This window comes from Panthera tigris, chromosome A2 (assembly GCF_018350195.1).
Source record: "Panthera tigris isolate Pti1 chromosome A2, P.tigris_Pti1_mat1.1, whole genome shotgun sequence".
Lineage (NCBI taxonomy): Eukaryota > Metazoa > Chordata > Mammalia > Carnivora > Felidae > Panthera > Panthera tigris.
The window spans coordinates 1603589-1614678 of NC_056661.1; the positions used below are offsets into that span (position 1 = coordinate 1603589).

The 11090-nt window shown below is 62.2% G+C and overlaps 2 protein-coding genes across 5 annotated transcripts in view; one reads left to right on the forward strand and one right to left on the reverse strand.

Annotated features, from left to right (window-relative positions):
* The window catches only part of TMPRSS9 (transmembrane serine protease 9), a 29701-nt gene extending 21495 nt beyond the window's left edge, over positions 1-8206 (forward strand). The window contains exons 14-18 of one of the 3 annotated variants that reach the window (XM_042977679.1): positions 2159-2540; positions 6168-6339; positions 7006-7271; positions 7346-7482; positions 7957-8206. In XM_042977679.1, coding sequence (XP_042833613.1) covers positions 2159-2540; positions 6168-6339; positions 7006-7271; positions 7346-7482; positions 7957-8118 — 1119 coding nt within the window. In that variant the 3' untranslated portion in view covers positions 8119-8206. Of the gene's footprint in view, positions 1-2158; positions 2541-2674; positions 2969-5181; positions 6128-6167; positions 6340-7005; positions 7272-7345; positions 7483-7956 lie in introns of those variants that run through there. The other 2 variants (XM_042977681.1, XM_042977680.1) reach the window with 2 other exon arrangements.
* A 670-nt stretch (positions 8207-8876) lies between these two features.
* Positions 8877-9631, reverse strand: TIMM13 (translocase of inner mitochondrial membrane 13). Of its 2 annotated transcripts, none has more exons than XM_042977685.1 (3): positions 9425-9631; positions 9225-9293; positions 8877-9072 (listed from the first exon to the last, which is right to left on the reverse strand). In XM_042977685.1, the coding sequence occupies exons 1-3, from the start codon at positions 9497-9499 to the stop codon at positions 8974-8976; spliced, it is 243 nt and encodes an 80-aa protein (XP_042833619.1). In that variant the 5' UTR covers positions 9500-9631; the 3' UTR covers positions 8877-8973. The 2 variants fall into 2 exon arrangements, with proteins under 2 accessions (XP_042833619.1, XP_042833618.1); XM_042977684.1 differs by having other exon boundaries at positions 9380-9583.
* Positions 9632-11090: the final 1459 nt, after the last annotated feature.

Below are 11090 nucleotides of genomic sequence, written 5' to 3' on the forward strand. Positions count from 1 at the left end.
CAACAAAATCGAAAGTGGTGATGGCTCCTACTTCTGTGTCCACAACCAGCCCGAAGCTTAGTGACTTGGAACGAGACTCATCGATGGGGCTCCTGAACCTGCACTTTGGTAAGAGCTCAGCGGGGACGGATTCCGCCTGCTCGTCCCAGCAGAGAGGGCCAGGGCCCCAAAGGGTGGACTTCAGTAGTAACACTCAGAGGTATTGCTCACGTCCGCCGGGTTGAAAATATCGGCTGCAACATAAATGTACACTCACAGGCCGCAGTTGAGGGAGATGTGGCAAATAACTTGCAGTGGGAACCTCTAGGGCAGCTTCTGGGAAGTGCACTTGTGGGTTCAAGTCCTGGCTCCGTGACTCCAGGCACGTTACTCAACCTCTCTGGGTCTCAGATTCTTGTCTGTAAAACGGGGTCATAGTAATACCTGTCTGCTAGGGCTGCTGTGACTTGAATGAATGCAGCAAGTTGTAAAATATTACACGTGACATTTATGTACATTTTAAAGACAGCACTACATATCTTCTAAAATTACTAATAAATGTAAAAGCATAGTGGGACCCACCAAGCTCCTAATATGTTCACTTTTGGGAAAACGGGGCCCCGGGACCAGAGGCAGGGCTGTGTCAGTCCCTGCTGCTGTGTAACAAAACTCCCCAAAGCTTGGTTGTGTGAAACAGCCATTTGTTCCAATCATAGATTTTGTGGGTTGGAAATTCCGGTGGGGCCCAGTGGGGCTAGCTTGTGTGCTCCACATGGCGTCTGCGGCCTGCAGTGGGACGGCTCAAAGGCTGATGTCCCAGGAGATTCTGAAGGGGTTTCGACTTGCACATCCAATACCGGTTGTTGGCTGGGGTCTCAGCTACACCCTACACGTGGCCTCTCCACGTGGACTCCGCCTGGGCTCCCTTCCACCTCGAAACGTGCTGGCTGGCTCCCAAGAGCAGGTAATTCAAGGCAGCAAGATGGAAGTCACCTGGCATCACTGTCCCCAAAGTCTAGGGGCGAAGGCAGCCACAGAGCTGTGCCCAGGGTCATGTGGAGAGGCAGACCCCCACCACCCAATGGGAGGAGTGCCAAGATCTCCTCGTTCAAAGAGCACATGTGGGATGAGGGAGACAGTCTCCTGCCACCTTTGGGAAAAGCAGTCTGCTGTGTGGCCTAAGCTCTATTGTAACATTCTGAATTTTTAAAGAAAAGCAAGGGGTGCCTGGTTGGCTCTGTCGGTTAAGTGTCCGACTTCAGCTCAGGTCATGATCTCACGGTTCGTGGGTTCGGGCTCTGTGTCAGGCTCTGTGCTGACAGCTCAGAGCCTGGAGCCTGCTTCGGATTCTGTGTCTCCTCTCTCTGACCCTCCCCCATTCATGCTCTGTCTCTCTCTCTCTGTCTCAAAAATAAATAAACATGAAAAAAATTAAAAAACAAAATGGGGGCGCCTGGCTGGCTCAGTCCGTTGAGCCTCTGACTCTTGATTTCAGCTCGGGTCATGATCTCACAGTCCGGGACTTGGAGCCCCGTGTCCAGCCGGCTCTGTGCAGACTACATGGAAACTGCTGGGGATTCTGTCTCTCCCTCTGCCCCTTTCCCACTCTCTCTCCCTCTCTCAAAAATAAATTAAAAAAAAAATTTTTTTTTTTTCTTTTTAAAGGAAGAGCAGTATGTTACTGGTGTAATTTTTTTTGAAACGTATAGAAAAAAGGCTGGCGGCTAATGAGCAGAGATTGACTGGGTTTTCTGCGGGTTTTTTTTTTGTTTTGTTTTGTTTTTGTTTTGTTTTTGTTTTTTTTTTTTTTACATCTCAAGAACAAAAGCAGGAAAAATTGAAGTTCAGAGAGAAGTGACTTGATCAAGGTCATGCAAGATCTGAAGCCAGGTCTCCGGAGCCCCCGTGCCGTGTCTCCTGCCCCACTGATGGGTCTCAGCCACCCATGGGAAGGCTGGAGGGCCAGGCAGTGCCCCCTGCAGACAAGGCGCCGCAGGGTCACAGCCAGCTCTTCACTTTTTTCCTTTAACTTCCTCCCCTCTCCACCCCCCCAAGTCTCTGAGGAATAAGTGATCTGCATCATCACGTGTGCTGGGGGCGGACAGCGTGTGGTCTCACGCACGGTGTGAAATGATGGCCACAACAGACGTAGCTCACCTTCTCCTTCCTTCCCTTTCAGGGCGACTCCGGGGGACCCCTGGCCTGCGAGGAGGCCCCCGGTGTGTTTTACCTGGCGGGGATTGTGAGCTGGGGGGTCGGCTGCGCTCAGGCCCGGAGACCTGGCGTGTACGCTCGAATCACCAGGCTGAAGGGCTGGATCCTGGACACCATGTCCTCCGGCCTCCTCCCCACCGCGAGGACCCCCGCCACCAGGCAGTCCTCTGGGACGGCAGCTGCCTTCACAGTCCCGGGAGTCCCGGCCAGCACAGCCACCCCCTCGGCCACCAGCAGGGCAACCAGCCAGCCCGCCAACATGACTGCAGCCACCGTAACCGCCACTGCTGGGGGACAGACACCCCTCCCAGACCCCCCGAGGACCACCGTGGGCTTCCAGCCACCAGGTACTGGGGCGAGTGGAGTGATGTGCGGGTGGCAGGGGTCCCGTGTGGGTCTGCCCACGCTGTTAATGTCACAGGGGCCACAGTGCGCGGAGGGTGGGGGCAGGCTTCACCAACAGACGCTTCTTCTCACCCAGGCTGGAGGTCAGAAGTCTGTGTAGACACTGTTCTCTCCCTTGTCTGTGTCCTCATGGGATCGTCCCTCTGTGTGTGTCTGTGTCCTCATGTCGTCACCTGTAAGGACACCTGTCACACTGGATCAGCACCCCCCCCCAGTCCTGAGAGCCAGGGACACGGGCACTGGTTGGCCAGATGTATGTTGTCTAGTGGCAAATGCCTTAGCCCCAAGCCCCTGTCTGCTCCTGTGTTATTTATTATTTATTTACTTATTTATTTTTCATTTTTTTAAGTCTGTTTATTCACTTAGAGAGAGAGAGCCTAAGTAGGGGAGGGGCAGAGAGAGAGGAAGAGAGAATCCCAAGCAGGCTTTGCACTGTCAGTGCAAAACTTGATGTCGGCCTTGAACCCACAAACCACAAGACCATGACCCTGGCTGAAGCCAGATGCTTAACCTACTGAGCCACCCAGGTGCCCCTATTTTTTATTAAAAAAATTTTTTACTGTTTATTTTTGAGACAGAGAGCGGGGCAGAGAGAGAGGGAGACACAGAATCCGAAACAGGCTCCAGGCTCTGAGCTGTCAGCACAGAGCCTGACACGGGGCTTGAACTCATGAACCATGAAATCATGACCTGAGCCAAAGCTGGCCGCTCAACCAACTGAGCCACCCGGGCACTCCTTTATTTTTTTAATGCTTATTTATTATTTATTTTGAGAGAGTGTGCAAGGGTGGGGGAGGGGCAAAAGGAGAGGGACAGAGAGAGAATCCCAAGCAGGCTGTGCGCTGTGCCCAACATGAGGCTCGATCCCACAACCCTGAGACCACGACTTGGGCTGAAGCCAAGAGGCGGACGCTCAATTGACGGCCACCCAGGCGCCGCTGTCTGCTCCTGTTACAAAACGCAGACTTTTCTGAGGCACCAGGGCATGTGGGGAAGTGCCCGGCGGGAGGGTCATCACGGACGTCCAGGCACCCGTCGTCCATGCTTGAAACCCTCCTCCGGGCCGCCCCGGGCCGAGCCTGCCGTGCGATGCCATGCGGCGCGGCAGGGAACCAGACGTTGGCGACGCACACACACGGTCCCTGGCAGGCAGGAGGGAAAAGGGGACTGTGCAGGCCCCAGCTGACCCCACAGGCCCCGCTCAGGGGCCCCTGGCTAAATTAGCTCAGCCCATCTTGGCAGAACGGGCCCAGAGAGATACTGACGGAGAACGTGCCTTTGACATCCTTCGTGCGTGACTAAAGCGTTTTTTATGAAACAGTGATCAGAAGGTACGAACGCGTATTGGCAGGTCCGGAGTAAAACGCCATCAAGAGCGGCCAGCTTCCTACTGGCTGCAGCGTCGTGGGGAACCAAGGGCAGGACAAGGCCTGGCTTCTGTGGGGCGCGGGGTGTGCTGGGGGGACCCCTGTCTCAGCAACCATCCCACTCCTGCCCTGCCAACCCCCCCCCCCACGTGTCAGTTTCAAGGGACCCAGTGGTAGGTGGCAAAACTCAGAGAGGAAGTGCTGCCACAGAGGAGGGGCCCTACCAATTAGGGTGCAGGCGGGGTGGGGGGATGGGGGAGGGCCCTGGGCACGCCGCCCCCGCCTGCCCCCAGCAGACATGAACGTTGTGCTCGTGTCCAGATGCTGAGGGACGGCGGCCTGGCTTCATTCAGGCGGGAGCAGGTCGGCAGGGAGGGACCGAGCACGCTTCTGGGGGTCCCAGGGGTTCAGCGCGTGGGGCTGCGGGCCTCTGCTGGCTGCATCCGCTTTCCTTCCTCCTGGGGAGTTTCCCAGAATTCCCGGCTGTTCCAAGTCCCCATCTCCAGCATCCTCACCGACTCCCCTAGAGAGACTGCGACCCAGGGGGGTTTCCCTGCTTCCCTCCCTGGGCCCCCTGGATCCCCACTGTCCTGTTCAGGGGTGTGTGCGTCTGGTCTAACCCCAGGACACAGGAGCTGGGGGAAAGCGCTCATGGTCACTGTCTTTAAGGATGTGCCGCCTTCTCTTCCCTATTCTCTTCCCTTTCCCTCGCACACGTGTGGACGTGTGCACACGTGGCCCGATGAGCCTGGGTCGCTCAGGCACAGACCTGTGCCCACAAAGCCAGGTTTAGGGGCTCGCTGCAGCGAGGCAGCCTGCACACCTTCAGAACCATCGCACGGCTCCCAGACCAAGGAAGGGTCTGGGGGCACAGAGGGGGTGGAGGGCATCGAAAAGAAGCAGTCTCTGTTGGCTGCGGGCCCAGTCGGCCACATGCCAGGGGTCCGGGCAAGGGTCGTCTAGACCTTTTCAGGGGGACCCAGGTCCTGTTTCCCTGGCAACACAAAGTTAAGCCGGATGCGGAGCATCCAGTCCGGAACCCGCTGAGAAGTTATGCGCCTGGACTGCAAAGGAGACCAAGGTCCCAGGCCAAAGGGGGTCTTCTGTTCACGTGGCTCTGGTTCCTGACGGCAGTTTCTGCTGGTCTGGGTGCGGGGAAGCTTCCAGCAGGGACACTCAGGGACACTTCACAGCTGCCGCTGCTTGTTCTTGGCAGAAACACTTCTCTGCAGCCGGCTTGATCTGGGTCTGGCCTCCCGCCCTGGTGATTTTTACTGTTCTAATAGTTACAGCCAAGTTCTTAACTTGGCCTCCAGCGGAGGTGAGGAAGCCCCCGGGAATGGCACACATTCTCGCGTTGTTCAGCGTGGGGGGGCACTTCCAGGAGAGGAGCTGTTTCCATCAGATTCCCCAGGCCTCCTGGTCTTGGGCAAGATCCCCATGGTGTTGGCGTGTTGGGGGTGGGGCTGAGAGGGAACCGGGCAGGTGGCCCCCCATCTCTCCGTTCTCCCCTTCCAGCTGAGGTTGGGACAGGAGGCTGAAGGGCAGGAAAGGCGGGCTGGGGAAGGAGGACTGTTCCGGAGGCGGGAAATTCCTTGTGGGAATGATGGGGGGGTCCCTGAGTGCCCCTATGGGTGGTAAGGGTTCCTGCAGCACCCCTTACAACCACCAGTTTGTTCTGTCTGCAGTAGTGTTCTGAGAGGGCATCTTGTGCTGGGGGAGGGGGAGTGATACATGTCACAGCCTGGAGGAAGTGTCGAGGGAAGGATACTGAGTCACACAGGACCCCAGTAAGGGGAGATGCCCAGAGAGGGCATCCAGGGCAGTGCAGGAGCTGTTGGGACAGGGAAGGGGCCTATTGGGCAGCAGCCTAGGGTGTGCAAAGGCCCCGGGGCAGCAAGGAACTTGGCTACTAGGGCAGTGGGAGACGCCTGGTGAGGAGAGGGAGGTGAGGAGAGGGAGGTGAGCAGAGTTGCTGGGCTGGCCCTCAGCCACGAAGGAGGCAAACCTAAAATGCATTTCAAATACTATTTGAGAAGAGCTCAGAGAAGCCTCATTTGCAGCCCCAACCACCAGGCCCAGTGTTCCTGACAGCGGAGGTTTCCCGAGGCAGGTCCCCCAACCTAGTGTGGGCTCCTCCTACCCTGCGCGCGCAGGCGGGGATGCGCTCGCCCGCCGATCTGTCACCCGACTCCCCCGCAGACTGTGGCCTGGCACCGGTGGCGGCGATGACCAGGATCGTGGGCGGCAGTGCCGCGGCCCGCGGGGAGTGGCCGTGGCAGGTGAGCCTGTGGCTGCGGCGCCGGGAGCACCGCTGCGGGGCCGTCCTGGTGGCCGAGAGGTGGCTGCTGTCGGCGGCGCACTGCTTCGATGTGTGAGTCCGGCCGCCCCAACGCCCCTGGCCTGTGCGCTTCACTGGAGCGCCTTGTCTGAAAACTCACCGTGTCGCCTGTCCACGCTTCGGCCCCAAATGCCCTCCCCAGCCACTGGCACCCACCGCCCCAGACCGGCCCCTACTCTATACAGCCCCTCCCCTGGCCGTGCGGCGCCGCGGTCCCGTCCAGCCCCGCAGCCCCCCCACCCCCCACCCCGAACCCTGGCCATGGCCTCTCCCGGCACCAGGGGGCCAGGTCTGCGTTGGCGGGGGGGGGGGGGGGGGGGAGCGGGGGCGGGCTCTGGGGACCCATGGAACACTCCCACCTTGGCCCGCCCCACTGGCACTTGGCACCAGACCCAAAGGCCACCCAGTGGTGAGTCCCCTTCCCGGTAGGGCGCTCATACGGCGGACCAGGCTAGGGGCCCTGTCCTCCAGGGAAACGCGCAGCGCGCCTCCCAGGGCCAGAGCCCTAATACTTGACGGGAACGGATACGCTTGTGGTGTCACCTCCGTGCGCGGTAGCACTCACTCCAGGCACGGGACCCCCGCACCCTCCCCGCCGTCCTAGGGGGAAGCGACAACAGCCCCATTTCCAGATGGGGGGGGGGCGCGCGCCCGGGGCGCGGGGATTCGGGCCGACGCCTGTCCCCGCGCGCCCCGCAGCTACGGGGACCCCAAGCAGTGGGCGGCCTTCCTGGGCACGCCGTTCCTGAGTGGCGCCGAGGGGCAGCTGGAGAGGGTGGCGCGCATCTACAAACACCCCTTCTACAACCTCTACACGCTCGACTACGACGTGGCGCTGCTCGAGCTGGCGGGGCCCGTGCGCCGCGGCCGCCTGGTGCGGCCCATCTGCCTGCCCGAGCCCACGCCGCGGCCCCCCGACGGCGCGCGCTGCGTCATCACCGGCTGGGGCTCGGTGCGCGAGGGAGGTAGGCTCGGCTGCCCCCCCTCCCCCCGCCGCGGCGAGAGGGCCCTCGGCCCACGGCTCCCGTTTCCCCCGCAGGCTCGATGGCGCGGCAGCTGCAGAAGGCGGCCGTGCGCCTCCTCAGCGAGCAGACGTGCCGCCGCTTCTACCCGGTGCAGATCAGCAGTCGCATGCTGTGCGCCGGCTTCCCGCAGGGCGGCGTGGACAGCTGTTCGGTGAGCGCACTCTGCAGCGGAAGCGGGCGCTTCTCGGGACCCAGGTCCCACACGCAGAGGGCAAGGGGGGCGTGGCGGGGCGAAGTCGTCACCGCTGCAAGACCCTCCGGCGCCGCCCTCTCAAGTCCACCAAGCAGGGCACCTTTTCTGACCCTGGAGGAATTTTCACTCGACCACCGTTTATTGGGCATCCATTATGAGCCGGTTTCGGCGCCTCGGCATGCCCCGCCCCCCTCCCCGCGCCGGCACCGGCGGGATGGGGACGTGGGCTGGGCAGTGACTGCCGCGTGAGGCCCCCATTCAGCCCGGGGGAAATACCGAGTGTCCATGAATGTCTGCATGAACTGAACGGGTCATCCTAACCTAGAACCCCTTTCCCAGAAAAGAAGCTCACGAGGAAGAGGACCCGGGCCCAAGGGATGCTATGGGGGAGGTAGTGGCCTGCTCTTAAGGCCTTTCCTTTCCTCCCCTCAGGGCGACGCCGGGGGACCCCTGGCCTGCAGGGAGCCCTCTGGCCGGTGGGTGCTAACTGGGGTCACCAGCTGGGGGTACGGCTGCGGGCGGCCCCACTTCCCAGGGGTCTATACTCGGGTGGCTGCCGTCAGAGGCTGGATCGGGCAGAACATCCAGGAGTGACCGCCAGCACGTGGCTGCACACGCCCGGGACGCGAGGTGACGGCGGCAGGAACCGGCTGGCCCCTCTGCCCGAGGAGGAGAGTCTAGGGGGCGGGCGGGCGGGCGGGGGGCTAGGGGGCTGCGGGTAACCGGGTGCACGTTTGCTGCTTATTTGGATCCAATAAACAGCCCCTTGTCCCTAGCCTGCTGGCTCAGCACCTCCGTATCACAGCAGGGACCGTTCGGCTGCTGCTCACCGGGGGCCCAGATACGGGAGGTGCGGGGAAGGGGCAGCAAGGCCTCGCCGGGGCAGGACTACCCTCTGTCTTTGGCGCCGGAGCTGGGGGCGGGGGGTCTGGCCAAGCCTCCTCTCCAAGCCGCCTTTCGCGTGAGCAACCGGCTCCTCGCCGGTCATGGTCATTGGAAACCAGGGGCACAGAGGGTAAAGAGGCGCAGGCCGGTCAGGGGACCCGGGAACACGCCGGGCCACCTCCCGCAGAGACCCCCTCCAGGGAACACCGATCGGGTGCTCTCCGCACCTCCCTTGTTGGCCCCCACCTTCAGGTGGCCACAGCCAGGTGGGGCCGGACTATGCCCCCAGGTCCCAGGGCGGATTCTCAGCCCCAGGTGCACGGTGAGCCTGGACCCCGCAGGGGCCGCGCCGCCTGCAATCTGGGAAGTCCCAGGGCCCCCCACGACCCGAGGGAGCGACGACCCCAGTGTGGCGGCACCGGTCTCGTCCTCAGGAACCACGGGCAGGCAGGATGCACAGGCGGGCCCCCGCTTCACAAAGGGCCTTTATGGAAACGGAAAAGGGGACTGGGGTGGGGGCCTGCCGGGAGCCCGCGGGGCCGGACGCGGCGCGGGGGGGGCGGGTCACATGTTGGCTCGCTCCCGCTGTAGCCGCGAGTTGTAGGCGCGGGACACGGTGTTCCAGGCGTCCATGTAGCGGTCCATGCACATGGCGATACACTTCTGCGGGCGGGAAGGGGGCGCGGCTCGGCTCAGCAGCGGCCGGACCGGCGCCCCACCCCCAGGCAGCGGGCCGCGCACGCGCACTCGTCCCACCGCGACGCCCGTTGATCCGCGCACGCGTACTTGCCTCCACGCGGCCCCACGCGCCTCACCTGCTCCGAATTGTCCAGGGAGCCCCCCGGCTTCCCGATGCACTTCCGGAAGCACTTGTCCGTCATCCTCTGTGGGGACAACGCGAACTCAGCCGCGACACCCGCGCCCGGTGGGCCCCACTGCCCTCGGCGCCCGCCCCGGCCCGACCCCGGACCTGCAGCAGCTCCTGCGCGTTAGCCACGGCGATCTGCACCTTCACCTGCTCCATGATGAGCCCCGGGTCCAGTTTGCCGCCGCCGGAGCTCCCGAAGTCCGAGCCGAAGCCACCCTCCATGGCTCCGCAAAGTCAACCGAACCGAGACCGCGTGCGCCGACCCGTACCCGCGCCGGAAGTTGCCCCCCCCCCCGGGCACCACGGGAAATGGAGTCCGGGCTTGTCGGACTACGACCCCCACAAAGCTGTGCTTCCACCTTTGCGCATGCGCGGATAGGAGTCACCTTCTGCGCCGGCAGCTTTTGGTTTCGAGGCCCCGGGCCTGCAGAAAACGTCCCCGGCTCGTCCTGCGGCTCCCGCGGCGCATGTGCACAGAGCGTCGGGCGTGTCGCGTGACCGAAGGCGCAGCCCGGCCGCTGAAGCTCGGGCACCCCGACGCGGGTCGCTCCCAGGGAGTGTCCCGCGGTCTCGTATGCCCCCCTCCGTCCCCAGTCGGGGGCAGCCGCGTCAGAGTAGACTCGGGGGCAGAACTTAAAATCAAAACGTTTATTGGAGTGTCGTACAAAAAGTTTCCGGTCATAAAATGCATATTACAAATCATTGGGGAAAGAAAAAGACCACACGTTTGGCATGCAAGTCCTTAGAAGCCGTCCGCCCAGCCGGCCCCACGGCAGGTTGTGCTGATGATCCGTCGGGGCGCGGGCCACGGGGCGAGACCCCGGCGGGGGTGCCGCTGGCCCGGGCGCCCGGTTAGCGAGTGGGGCTCGGACAAAGGAATCGTTCCCGCATCGTTTAAAGCGGCTTAAAGCTAAGAATGTTTGACAACTGCAGGCTGTTTCCCAGGCCCGCGCTGACATCTGAACGTTGGATTCCGTTCTGGATTTCCAAATACTCCCTTACCAACGGCCACCATCCTCCCGTAGTCACCAAGGGTCCCTAGTTTACCTTCCCCCCACCAGACAAGGACACCACGGCGCCCGGGCCCTTTCACCCCTCCACTCGGGACCTCCGCCAGGCCACCACGGGTTGGGGGGAAAGGCTGGAAGCGGGCCTGGAAAGGACAAATGTCACCTGCCAGGAGCAAGCCCTACCCGTGCACCTGGAGGCCCTGCCCGGAACCGAAAAGGATGCCATGAGGCATCTGGGCCCATGGGAACGATGGGGCCCACTCCCTGCCCACAGTCGCCTCTCCCCTCCCCCCCCCATACCTCGCAAGATGTGGCTGAGACCAGTGCAGACTTTGGAGACCCCCACCACGACCCGCCCGATGCCTCTGCGTCTGAGCTCCAGACCCTCACTGCGCACGCAGTTCCTGTGATGCGGGTGTGGGGGCACCACCTTAAGGCCTCGGGGGCCCGGAAGCACTCCTGGGGAAGGTCACGCGTGGGGCGGAGGCTGGTGCATCATCGTGGCAGGCGAGCCCTCCCCGGCCCCCCCCCCCCCAGGACCCACCAGAAACGGGGGAGGGGTAGCGGTGAGACATTTCCCTTCACGAGAAAAAACAAGTTCACATCCCGGGGACTCTGGTGGCCACGCAAAGTACCTGACCTAAAGCCGACCCTAGATGCAGCAGACTGTTCACTAGCCTACAAGCCTCTAACACTCCGGCCACAGGCAGTTTCCAAGGAAAGGGAGACCGGTGGGGACCGCAGGGACCAGGGACCGCATGCCGGGGCTCCCTGCCTGGGGCGAGTGGGAGGGGCCAGCTTGG

Coding starts and splice junctions, on each gene's coding strand:
- TIMM13 (XM_042977684.1), bottom strand. CDS start 9,499: ATGGAGGGTGGCTTCGGCTCGGACTTCGGGAGCTCCGGCGGCGGCAAA. Junction 9,294..9,379: donor ACGCGCAGGAGCTGCTGCAG/GTCCGGGGTCGG, acceptor TTGTCCCCACAG/AGGATGACGGACAAGTGCTT. Junction 9,073..9,224: donor CCCTGGACAATTCGGAGCAG/GTGAGGCGCGTG, acceptor TCCCGCCCGCAG/AAGTGTATCGCCATGTGCAT.